The sequence below is a fragment of the Selaginella moellendorffii genome, unplaced genomic scaffold (assembly GCF_000143415.4).
Source record: "Selaginella moellendorffii unplaced genomic scaffold, v1.0 SELMOscaffold_69, whole genome shotgun sequence".
NCBI lineage: Eukaryota > Viridiplantae > Streptophyta > Lycopodiopsida > Selaginellales > Selaginellaceae > Selaginella > Selaginella moellendorffii.
In genome coordinates, this window is record NW_003314330.1 from 77,499 (window position 1) to 89,425 (window position 11,927).

Genomic DNA, 11,927 nt, shown 5'->3' on the forward strand with positions numbered 1-11,927 from the left:
TTCGACTGAAATGAAATGTCTTTTCGTAAGATTGATATTGAGTTTCATTAGTCTTGATATAGATAGTGTTGATGATTTGGCTGTAGCTTTGTGTTATTGGCATTTGTGCATTTGCTAGTTAGCAATTATATTAACATTTAAATGAACTAAGTGACAAATGGAGTTAGTTATGTTCTAGTGGAGATTTTTGAGTAGGGGTTGAGTTTTGAGCTTTTCTTTGAAAAATTATTCAATTAAAAACTATATTAACTTTATAAGAGGAAGAATTAGTGATCGATATTGGAATGTTTAAATCCTTATTGAATTTGAGTTAGAATATATCAATCATTTATAATTTTTTTTGTGCTTGTTATGATGTGACTTACGTTTTGCTATAGATGGATTTATAAAAGATCGTTTGGTGATCATTTGTTGAGTATAGCTTCAATATGCTTGACTTTTGAATTAATGCAGATATGCTTTTCATTAGCTTTAGCATTATAAAGTGTAGTTTATGGATGTGTTGAAGAGGATATTGTGAGTTGTATTATGATTTTTTCTTTAACATTGAAGTTAGTTCATGTGAGACTCATGATCATTGTTAAGCAAGATTTAACTATAAACTTCTTTGAGCTTTTGGTTCTTTAAATTTTCATGTTTGTGATCCATTTGTTAGAAGTTGTTAGGGAAAACATTTGGCTCATTAGATTCGATGTTAAAATTGGCTTTTGCATCTAACAATCATTGGTGATGATTAACTATCATCTAGGATAGTTGATTATCCTTATCAAAAATTTTGCTTTATTATTATTGATCTAGAATGATTTGCCATTCTTCGGGATGGTGGATTTTTTTTTTCAATGATGATTATATATTTCTTCATTGATAGAATGATTGATAATCTTTCATAATAGTTAGTTATTTTTTTTGATGACTTTTGGCTTTTTGCATTACCACATGTTCTTTTGTGGTTTGCTTTGGATTGGTTTATTGGGTTTAAGACATTAATAGGATGTTACTAACACTTGCTTAAGTAACTTGAGTTCTTTTATATTGTTGACTAGAATCTATTTAGATTAGGAATCTTTCCTTACTGCCACGATGGCAAGAAGTCAATATTGCTGGACCCTTTATTAGTCTCCACCTAAGTTAGTTGAGAAACTAATCATCACATATGCACTTAGACTAGAAGGGCACTAAGGAAGGAAATCCTAAGTTGTCACTTAATTAAGCATACTTAACATGGTGACAAAAAACTCATGTTGTTGATTTGCACTTACTAGTGTTAGGAACCCCCGCAATATTGAATTTTGTCCCTCAATATTTGCTAAATGATATGTATAGTTTAGCTCCCACTTGTGTACCTGTCCTTGTTTTATGTCCAACTTGGGTCTAAGCCCAAATTCCTGCCAATTGGTGGACAACTTATATCTTTGTGTTAAACCACTAATATGCTGAAATGGCACTAGATTTTGTTTAGCTCCATTTTGCATGTTAGTCCTAACATTGGAATGATGGATACTCTAGGATTGTTTCAAATTATTCCATGCTTATATCCTTTTGCTTTTTGGGTTGTACGCTCGAGAGTTGTTCTATACTTTAGTTTCGTCGTTTTTTGGCTCCATGCTTAAGAGTTTGGTTTCATTCTTTCATTCAGTGGCCCAAAGTTTTGAAATTTAAGTTTTACTCCACTGTCTTTGGTGACACATGGCATATGACACATGACACATAAAGGGTTTAGGTTTCATTTGCTATACATGTTAGTGAGGAGGATGAATGTGTTTGCATTTGCCCTAAAAACTTGAAGGGCGTGACTCCTCATCACCAGCAATCAGCCAACCAACAGGTGGTTATCCGGGTAAAAACCATGACACCCTCCTGCTATAAATTTGGTAATTTAACTTTAAAAGTAACTTACAAATAAAAATTTAATTATTTTTAATAAAAAACTGTTGCAAATTGGGAGTCCTCTTGGCCATGGCCATGGCCAACCCTTCTGGGTGTGGTTGGCCCTGCAAGCAAGAAAAAAAAAAAACAAATTAGAAAAGACCTTACCAGCAATCGCCACACAAACATATTCCATTTCACGGCTGCCTTTGTGATCTCCGCTGCTCCAGCTTAGAGGAGAGTTCAAGAGAGCACAGGCCACCGCAAACGTTTCTGGGCACCACTTACTGTCCTCCGTTTCTCCAGATTATTAAAAAGATCATCCAGCTTCATTCCATCTTCATGACCTGCTCAAATTGTTTCTTCCACTCCAGCATAAGCTCAACAGAACCGTGTAAATCACCACGCATGCCATCTTTTCACCATTAGGGCAGCTTCATGCAAGTGTAATGCCTGCGATGCCAAAACTCTGAGTTCATTCTCCGGAAGTAACCCTTAACGAGGCCGGCATGGCTGCACGCGAAGAACCGAGAGAAAGGTGACCGTTTGCAGCTTGTCCTCTTGTATTTTTCTCGAACAGATGAAACACCCGGCTATCGCCCTGACAAGTGTAACCTTCGATTCCAGAGCTCCAAGTAACGATCCTTCTCCGCATCGACCATGCTGCGACATGGTCTCTTCAGAAATCTTCCCTGCATTGGGCTTCAGGCAATGTCAATGTCGTTGTATTATAGTGGTGAGCATTTCCGCCTGTCATGTTTCGATCCCTGGTCCTAGCTAGTGCTTTTTCATGGTGCCTTGATCTGGTCCAGTCTTGCAAATCGCTCCCCGGGGCGATTCCACTGCGATCCATCTTTTCGGGAATCGCAAGTGTGGTGGTGCTGCCGAGGCCGGTTTTTATGGGATGCTCGCTCACGGTTTGAGCGTCGAAGAGGCAGCGTCGGCATTCAGCATGCCCGAGCGCGATCTCTTCTGAATAACACCTGATGCGCTCTACGTACCAGATGAAGATTTTCGACTCTCTTTCAGCCTGACTGTTCCAATGGAGCAACACAGGAAGGCGACACCAGCGAGCCCTTTTTCATATGCAGAGGTATGTTGTTGGAGCATGGCGGAGACGGGCCTAGAGGACCTCTATCTCAGGCTAGCAAAGCTGGAGTAACAAGAAGAAGAAGATCACTCTCTGGATGGAGGGAGAGAGTGATCTGGTACCAATGAATCCGGATCTGTGGAAGGGCAAGCCGGCGCAGCTGCTGCTCAAGATTCTTGCCGACCATCTCCCCTCCGCCTGGCGACGGCGACTGGGAGCTCACCGCCGCCATTCTCGCGCAGCCCTTGAAGAAAGACACGCTTGCTCTTGTGCTTGGAGCTGGTATATCAGTCAAGAGCTGGATTCGTGTGCCAATCTTGCGGCGCTGAGCTCCTCCGGAAGAATCTCGGACTTCCTTGATGGCGAGCTAGGGGATGAGAGTGACGAGAGGCTGGAGTCTATATGGATGATGTTGCCATCCAAGTTCCAGCGCCAGCGCTTGCCATCATCATCGCGCATCCTGTCCGGGAGCTTGAAGACACGGTTCTCGCCGTGGGCTGGAAGCTCGACAGTGCTCACCACTTTGATGATCTTGGAGACGACTTTCTTCATTGTTCGTGACGACCAGTAGTCGAAATGCTGGCTTCGAAAAGAAGACAGTAGTAATGTAGAGACATCTGGTCGCGCATGAAGTTTCAAGCTGGTGGATGGATAACTCCATCCAAGCTTGTCGAAAGAAAACATACTTAGAAGTTGAATAAATCCAAAAAACGCTATGGAAGAGTCGAATGTTTCCCGGATGGATGGATATGCGGCAATGGTTCGAAGAAGATCAAACAAAGATGGACGCTTTACTCGAGGCTGGCCCTTGCATAGAGCGTCAACGTTGGAGACCATAGATTCACGCGGTATTGCCAGCAATTTGCTCCGGTATAAAAGTCAGGTGAATTCCATCTTGTGAGAGTATCAGTCATTCAAGCTCTTTAGTGTTCTTGTCTGAGTTAAGTAGTATCATGTCGATGGCTAGTTTGCAAGTGATCTTCTTCTTCTTGTTAGCTCTTGTTGCGGTGGGAGTGTTTGCCTCCGATCCGGAGCTTGTCTCGGATTTCGCTGCTAATCCCGCCGCCATCAACGCGAGCTTCTTCACTTTCACTGGCTTTCGCAGCGATGTCACGGCTCCAGCAGGAACTTTCCTGGTGAAGAAGGCATCGCTCGCGGAATTCCCTGGTCTGAATGGCCTCGGCGTCTCCATGGCCAAGCTCTCCTACCAGCCAGGCACGACCAATCCCCCGCACATCCATCCCCGGGGCGCGGAGCTCCTCTTCGTGTTACAGGGCTCGCTCAGCGTCGGCCTGTTGGACACCACCAACAAGCTCTTCGTCCAGAAGCTCGAGATGGGCGATATGTTCGTGTTTCCAAAGGGTCTCGTCCACTTCCAATTCAACGATGGACAGCACGAGGCCAAGGCCATCTCGGCCTTCGGGAGCTCCAATGCCGGCACCGTTTCCCTCCCTGTCACCCTCTTTGGGTCTGGAATTGACGATCAAATCCTCAGCAAGGCTTTCAAGGTGAGCACGGACACTGTCAAGACTCTCAAAAACGCTCTCGCAGTGAAGAAAACTGCGAGGAAGCTTTGATTCTTTCAATGTTTTTAAAATTGATAACGTGGGTCCAATTCTACCGTCGATCCCCTTTAATTCCTTGAGCATATTTCTCTTGGTTTAAATGCTGACCGTCAGATTTTTCCACGCAAGCATGTAGAAGGCGGGATCGCTCTTCTCTGCCATAGCCATTCCAGCGACCCTCCGCCCTCGCTTGGCATCGCTCTGTGTCGCGCAAGCTCCCAGATATGCTTTCCAAAACACCGAATTTTTCTCACAAGCCAAGGCTTTGATGAATCGTTCCACGGTTTCCAGAGATCCGGCTCTTCCCAGGAGATCTGCGAGGCATCCATACTGTTCTCGCCTTGGATTGATCCCATGATCTAGGACGAATTCCCCGAAGTATCTGTGTCCTAGCTCCACAAACCCAACATGACAGCACGCCGAAAGAATGCCCAAGAGTGTGAGCTCGTTTGGTTTGATTCCTTCCAGCTGCATCTCCTTCTGCAACTCGAGCGCCTCTTGGCTATACCCGTGTTGGGCATACGCTTGGATCATGCAGTTCCAGGATACCACATCTTTACTCGAGCTCAACGACTCGAAAGCTTGTCTTGCGAGAGGGATGCTTCCACAGGTGGAATACATTTTGATCACTGTGTTGCAAACGTGTGCACTGGAATCAAACCCATTATCAAGAGCACTTGAGTGAATCTGCTTTCCCTGCGCTAGATCCATTCTCGAATTGCAAACTTGGAGAGCAGAAACAAAAGTTGTCTCGTTTGGCTGCAAGCCTTCCATGTAGAGCATTTGGAAGATCGATTTTGGGAAGAAAGAAACCATGAGATTGTAAGTGTCTAGAGCAATCTCAGGCATGCCTTGGAAGAGTTTCCATGCCTCTTCAAACTTTTGGTTCTCGGCATACGCAGCTAGCAAGGTGTTCCAGGATATCAAGTCCCGCTCAGGCATTGCTTGGCTAAGAATTTTACGAGACAAGGCATCCACATCTCGGGAATGTGAGACCAGGAGGAGATTCCACGAGAGCATGCTATGCTCCGGCATTTGATCAAACAGCCCAGTCGCATCGGTGTAAAGCTCGCTTCGAGCGTAAGCTCCGAGCATAGAATTCCAGGACACTAGATTCCTGTGCGGCATTTCGTCAAACACGCACTTGGCCTCTTCCACACGCCCATGCTGGGACAACATCGATACCATTCCATTGCAGCTAGCGAGATTATGCTGCAGCATCTTCTCTCGAAAAAGTTTCTGGGCTTCTCCAAGCTGGCCACAACGAGCAAAGGCAGCCAACATCGAGTTCCATGAAACTATGTCTCTTTGCGGCATCGTATCAAACAAAACCTTGGCTTCGTCCAAATGCCCAGCCTGAGCATAAGCAGATATCATCGCGTTCCACGATATCAAGTCGCAGTGGTGGAGGCTTTCGAGGATACTCCGAGCTTCTGAGAGATGCCCGGAATGGGCATACGCCCCCAGCATTGTGTTGGAGCTCGGGATATCTCGCCAAGGCATGGATTCAAAGAGAGACTTGGCCATTTGGAGATCATCCGCTTGGATGTAAGCACCGAGCATCGCGTTCCAGCAGATGCTATCCCGCTCGGGAAGCTCGATAAAGATGGAGCGCGCCTCGTCCAGAGAGCCCTCTTGCGAGAGCGCGGAGATGATCGCGGTGCAAGAGCACGCACTCCACTCGGGCATTGCGTAGAACACTCGCCTTGCATCGCCCACGCGGCCATTTCTCGCGAGCACCACTACCAGCGCTGTCCATGAGAAGAGATCGCGCTCGGGCATGGCGCTGAATGACGACGCTGCCTCTTCGACGCTCAAACCGTGAGCGAGCATTGTGTTCCATGATCTTATCTCTCGTTCTGGCATTTCCAGAAAGACCATCTTGGCAGCGATGGCTTCCCCGGCCCGGGTAAGCACGGCGAGGAGAGTGTTCCAGGAGATGAGATTGTGCAGTGGCATCAAATGGAACATCTCGTGCGCTCCCTCGACGTCGTCCATCTGCAAGTACACAGCCAGCATTGCATTGCAGGAAACAAGATTCTTCTCGGGTATCTTACCGAAGGTAATTTGCGCTTGCTCCAGATATCCTGCCCGGGCATATGCAGTAAACATGGAGTTCCAAGAGACTAGATTCCACTGCGGCATCCTTTCAAAAAATGCTTCCACTCGAATAACGTTTCCCGAGTTCGCAGACAGCATGATGTTCCACGCAACCAGAGTTCTGTGAGGCATTGTCTCAAAGATCTCGGTGGCGGCATCCAGCTGACGGTTGCGAGAGTAAGCCGCAAGCATGATCTCCCAGGAAAACGAGTCCCTGTTGCTCATCCCGTCAAAAATCGCGCGTGCCTCCGCAGCACTGCCACATTTCCCATACATCTCGATGAGCTTGTTCCCGAGAAACAAATCTAGCTCCTTCCCGAAGATATGGATCGCAGTGGCATGGATTTGGCGCGCGCAGGGGAGCGTTTTGCAAGACTGGACCAGATCAAGGCACTCGCTCCGAGTGAGCATAACCCAAACATCACGAAATGAGAGGTTCTTTTTTCCGCCGTTGCCGGGGATCGAACCCGGGTCGTCCGCGTGACAGGCGGAAATACTCGCCACTATACTACAACGACATCGACATTGAGCGTTTTTTTTCTCCTTATAGTAGTTTCAAGTAGCTCAGCTTCCGGTTTCACAGCTTTTGGAAAACCATCGGTGATTCTTTCTAAGGAAATATACCAGACTCCAGACCCGATCGATCCCGGAACTCGCGGAAGAATCGTTCAAGCTAGATCCGCGAGGCAACCATTTGAAACCGCTGCTGGCCGGTCTCGAGACCCTGACGCTGCCGAAGGAGATGTAGAGTACGGAATTTGGAGCATGCTTGTCGAGCCAGTCGAGTGATATGGATCTCAAGCTCGCCTCCAGGTGTTGCCACCCTTGAGCGGGAATTACTTATATTTATCATGGACTCTATTTTGTCACGGCGATGGATGTCGGAGTATTGCACCCCTAGTGCATAGACCCGGACACAATCTTACTGTTGGAAACAACTTCCTCGAAGACTTGCAGCTCCATCTCGAAGATCGAGTTTGCAAGGATCCATGAGTCAAAGAGAGAGCAAGAGAAAGCGAGAGACACTTCTCGACTCCCCTGTTTTTGTAGAAATCTCTGTGGTGGTTGGCTCTAAATGGCTTGTTAACTAGAACTTTCTAGCTAATAAAGAAATCCGTTTTTATTTTCCTTTCTTTCTGAGTGGCTTAAAGAGATTTCTTTTCCGAAAATTCTGGTATATACATTTTGGATCTGTTCACACAAACATAAGGTCATTGAATTACAATTTAAAATCATTTTTTTTTATTTTGTTATTATTTTGTTAGTCACAATCGCTTTCAGTCATTTTTATTTTTTTATTTTCACTTTCTGGTAAGGAAAAAAAACTAAACAAAAGAATAAATCTGATTATGATAAATAAATATAATAAATAATATATTAAAATTTAAATTCAACGACCTTATGTTTATATGAACTATTGATCCTATAAGATCTCTAAAATATATTTTCTTTCTACTTGTATTTTATTTTATTCGGCTTTCTAAACATTTATTGTGAGGGGCAAGCACTCACATTATCAAATATTGTTACATTAAGAAATTCTACAAAAATGATTTAGTGATATATTTATTAATTATTTAACTCGTAAACGTCCGAGTTTAACTTATAATGATACTTATTATAAAAGTTTGAATGTGGGAATTTTTTCATCCACCAAGTATTTATAATTAAGTTTTGTTAATCTCCATATATTTTATGCTTAAATTCAAAGATCATTAAAATAATTTTAAATTTGATAAAAAAATTCATATATTAAGATTGGTGGTAATGATCTTAGTTACAGCATGCTAAATTCTGCACATATAATGAATATTAGAATTCTAGGAGTGGGATTTATAAAATTACAATATATAATGTTTAGTAAGGAATATTCCATGTTTTCATTATGCAGTTATTACAATTATTTCTAATGCTATTTGGATGCATTATGACAATTTTTTGGATGTCTTGTTGAAGCTAGAAATGTTATTGATCATTTAATAATAAATTATTGGTCATAACAAATGATATTAACAATCAAAATGATAATTTGTTTTTTGCAAGTGATGATATAATTAAGAATTATGGATTTATAAATTATAAGCTTTCTTGTTGCAGGATACTTGAAAATGAATAATAATACAGCATATTTGTGATTTGTGAATCATAAACTAACTGTTTACAACAATCCAAATGAATGTTTATCATTTGATAACACCTATTTCACTCAACAATATATTATTCCAATTATGAGTTTATTGCTTAGCAAATCAAGGGTTAAATGTGACAGTAGACTGGCCAGGACTTGGTTTTACTAATTTGAAATCCAAGGACTATTTCCTTACCCACTAACACTAACATTTTAGCAAGATTTAAGATTGTAGTGTAATGAGGATTCTTTCAGTAGGAACAATAAACTCCTTATTAATGATAATCTCAAGAGGATGCAAAGCGTTACCACTGGATAAAGGACAGAGTGAAGATAGCTCTTGTCTGACATTGGCTTTCTTAGCCTCTCGTTTTCGATGACAAAGCCAGAATCACGTAGTGCAGACTTACTTGATTGTCCGTAGTACATTGCAAAATCACCGAAATAATTAGCCACCGAGAGTCCATACGCTCCAGGGAGATTGTTTCTCAGCGTGATTTCCATAAGAGACATATGTCACTTCCTCCATTAAATCCAAGACGCAAGCTTCAAGCAACTAAGTTTCTCAAGGACGACCAAGAACTTCTTCTGACAAGTAAATGAGAACTTCAACTGCCACATTTGGAGAATGGGTTGACGTCATTGTTCCAGGAAAAGCTAAGGCAATCACTTTCAGAGAAACCAATCTATCATCGTAACAGGGACTTGTTTTCTTGGTTGCGGCTTACTCTCGCAACCACCAGACTACCAAGATCTTTGCGAAAATGCCTTGGTGGCGTGGACCATCATCCTGTCTACAAACTCGGATAACGTTTCTCAAGTAGAAGAAGCTTCTGAGAAGATGTCGCAGTGGAATCTGATCTCTTGAAACTTCATGTTTACTGCATATGCCTGGTCAGGGTATATGAAGAAAGCGTAAAGTACCTTCGATATGATACCCAAAAAGAATCCTGTTTCTGCAATGCAATGCGAACACGAGTTGTTCCGGATGATGCCGCTGCACAATCTCATCTCTTGGAACAGCCTTGGCTGGTGAGAAAAAGTCAGTGTTTTGGAAAGCATATATTGGAGCTTGCGCTCCAGAGCGATGCCAAGCGAGGGCGGAGGGTCGCGGGACTGGCTATGGCCGAGAAGAGCGATCCCGCCTTCTACATGCTTGGGTGGAGAAATCTTTAAACCAAGGAGAGGAATATGCTCAATGAATTAAAGGAATTTCATAAACTTTGAAAGAATCGAAGGACTTCTTAGCACTTCTTCACTGTGAGGGCATTCTTAAGCATCTTGACTGTGTCCGTGCTCACCTTGAAAGCCTTGCTGAGGATTTGATCGTCAATTCCAGACCCAAAGAGGGTGACGGGGAGGGAAACGGTGCCGGCATTGGAGCTCCCGAAGGCCGAGATGGCCTTAGCCTCGTGCTGTCCATCGTTGAATTGGAAGTGGACGAGACCCTTTGGAAACACGAACATATCTCCCACCTCGAGCTTCTGGACGAAGAGCTTGTTGGTGGTGTCCACCAGGCCGACGCTGAGCGAGCCCTGTAAGACGAAGAGGAGCTCCGCGCCCCGGGGATGGATGTGTGGGGGATTGGTCGTGCCTGGCTGGTAGGAGAGCTTGGCCATGGAGACGCCGAGGCCATTCAGACTAGGGAATTCCGCGAGCGATGCCTTCTTCACCAGGAAAGTTCCTGCTGGAGCCGTGACATCGTCGCGAAAGCCAGTGAAAGTGAAGAAGCTCGCGTTGGTGGCGGCGGGATTAGCAGCGAAATCCGAGACAAGCTCCGGATCTGAGGCAAAGACTGCCACCGCAACAAGAGCTAACAAGAAGAAGAAGATCACTTGCAAACTATTCGTCGACATGATACTGTGTTTGCAAACTTAGCTCGAGACAAGGAGGCTAAAGAGCTTGCAGACTTTGATCCTGACTGATACACAAGTTGGAATTACCCCGGTTTTTATACCGGAGCAAAGCTCCGTGTTCTTGCTGCCAATACCGCGTTAATCCTCTGGTAAAATGGGCTCACCTTGACAAAGAATGCCTCGAGCAAAGCGTCCATGTTTGTTTGATCTTGTTGGAATCATTGTCGCATATCCATCCATCCAGAAAACATTCTCTTTCAGATTTATTGGAGCGAAGTTTTGACAAAAGATGTTTTGTTTTGACAAGCTAGAAGTTTCAGTGAAGATCATCTTCGAGGGATGATTGATAAGCAAAACATGCAGAGGTGGTAGGCCAAAAAACGTATTTTGGACTCGAAGATCTGTAAACCACCGTTCAATCCACCAACTTCATGCGCTGAATGATCCCTACTGTCTCTTCTTTTCGAAGCCAGCGTTTCGTACTGCATCTCTGTTGATCCTCTTCTTGAATTTCGACGAGTTTTGGTACTGGTAGTCACGAACAATGAAGAGAACCGTCTCCAGGATCATCCCAGCAAAAAGGCCGATCAGGCCCCCTGCGACATGCTACACGGGAATCGTACCAGAGAAACCAAAGTGGAAAAAATGAGAAGATCACGTACCAGGACCACGGATTCCTCAAACTGGGATCTAAACAACGCAAAGCCCAAGAGAAAGCCAGTGAACATTGTGACAATCACATGAAGACCTGCGATCTAGACTTGTTTCGCGTCCTTCTTCCTTGTCAAAGAATGAGAGATACATACCGAAACCAATTTGATCTTTGTAGGTGGAGAGTGGAACCATCTCTTCGTTCTCCTTCACCACGTCTTTCACTAGATCTTTGTAAGCCTTTTGATCTGCTAGCTCTTGTAGCTTTTGAAGACGTTCTTGTAGCTCCCTGGGCTGTGAGAAAGACATCAAAGAAATCGCAAAGCATGCAGAAAGAAAAAAAAAGAGAAATGAGAGAGGAAACGAACCTTTTCTCTCGGCTTAGGGGACTGGAAGGCGAATGTAGCCCCTTCCAGCAATCGACGGAAGCTCGGCCGCGCCTCGGGAGAAAAATTACTCCACACATCGCGAATGACCTGATACGGCACCACTGACGCATCCTTGTACCTCAGAGCGAGCTCGGAGACGCGATCGGGCAGCAGCGACGCCGAGCTACTGGCGGCATCGAGAAATTCCTGGATACCGGCCGTAGAGTGGAAGCGCAATCCCGCCACGCGATTGTCCTCCATAGCTACGAAGAACCCTAAAACCAAGCCACTTGTCAGAATAGT

General features: G+C 44.4%; 4 protein-coding genes and 1 non-coding gene across 6 annotated transcripts; 1 reads left to right on the forward strand and 4 right to left on the reverse strand.

Moving 5' to 3' along the window:
- The first annotated feature begins 3,739 nt into the window (after positions 1 to 3,739).
- LOC112340716 (germin-like protein 9-3) lies at positions 3,740 to 4,550 on the forward strand. Its single transcript, XM_024659592.1, has one exon. It carries the CDS (start codon positions 3,910 to 3,912, stop codon positions 4,531 to 4,533), a length of 624 nt encoding a protein of 207 aa, XP_024515360.1. The 5' UTR covers positions 3,740 to 3,909; the 3' UTR covers positions 4,534 to 4,550.
- Positions 4,551 to 4,617: 67 nt separating this feature from the next.
- Positions 4,618 to 6,897, reverse strand: LOC112340687 (pentatricopeptide repeat-containing protein At2g35030, mitochondrial-like). Its single transcript, XM_024659517.1, has one exon. It carries the CDS (start codon positions 6,895 to 6,897, stop codon positions 4,618 to 4,620), a length of 2,280 nt encoding a protein of 759 aa, XP_024515285.1.
- Positions 6,898 to 7,067: 170 nt separating this feature from the next.
- TRNAD-GUC lies at positions 7,068 to 7,139 on the reverse strand. Its single transcript has one exon. It is a non-coding gene; the product is annotated as a tRNA-Asp (tRNA).
- A 2,854-nt stretch (positions 7,140 to 9,993) lies between these two features.
- LOC112340688 (germin-like protein 9-3) lies at positions 9,994 to 10,605 on the reverse strand. The gene has a single exon (XM_024659518.1). The coding sequence runs from the start codon at positions 10,603 to 10,605 to the stop codon at positions 9,994 to 9,996; it is 612 nt and encodes a 203-aa protein (XP_024515286.1).
- Positions 10,606 to 10,836: 231 nt separating this feature from the next.
- Positions 10,837 to 11,904, reverse strand: LOC9653786. 2 transcript variants are annotated; one of them, XM_024659590.1, is made up of 4 exons: positions 11,625 to 11,904; positions 11,412 to 11,550; positions 11,268 to 11,353; positions 10,837 to 11,211 (listed from the first exon to the last, which is right to left on the reverse strand). In XM_024659590.1, exons 1-4 carry the CDS (start codon positions 11,883 to 11,885, stop codon positions 11,053 to 11,055), a joined length of 645 nt encoding a protein of 214 aa, XP_024515358.1. In that variant the 5' UTR covers positions 11,886 to 11,904; the 3' UTR covers positions 10,837 to 11,052. The 2 variants fall into 2 exon arrangements, with proteins under 2 accessions (XP_024515358.1, XP_024515359.1); XM_024659591.1 differs by having other exon boundaries at positions 11,107 to 11,201.
- Positions 11,905 to 11,927: the final 23 nt, after the last annotated feature.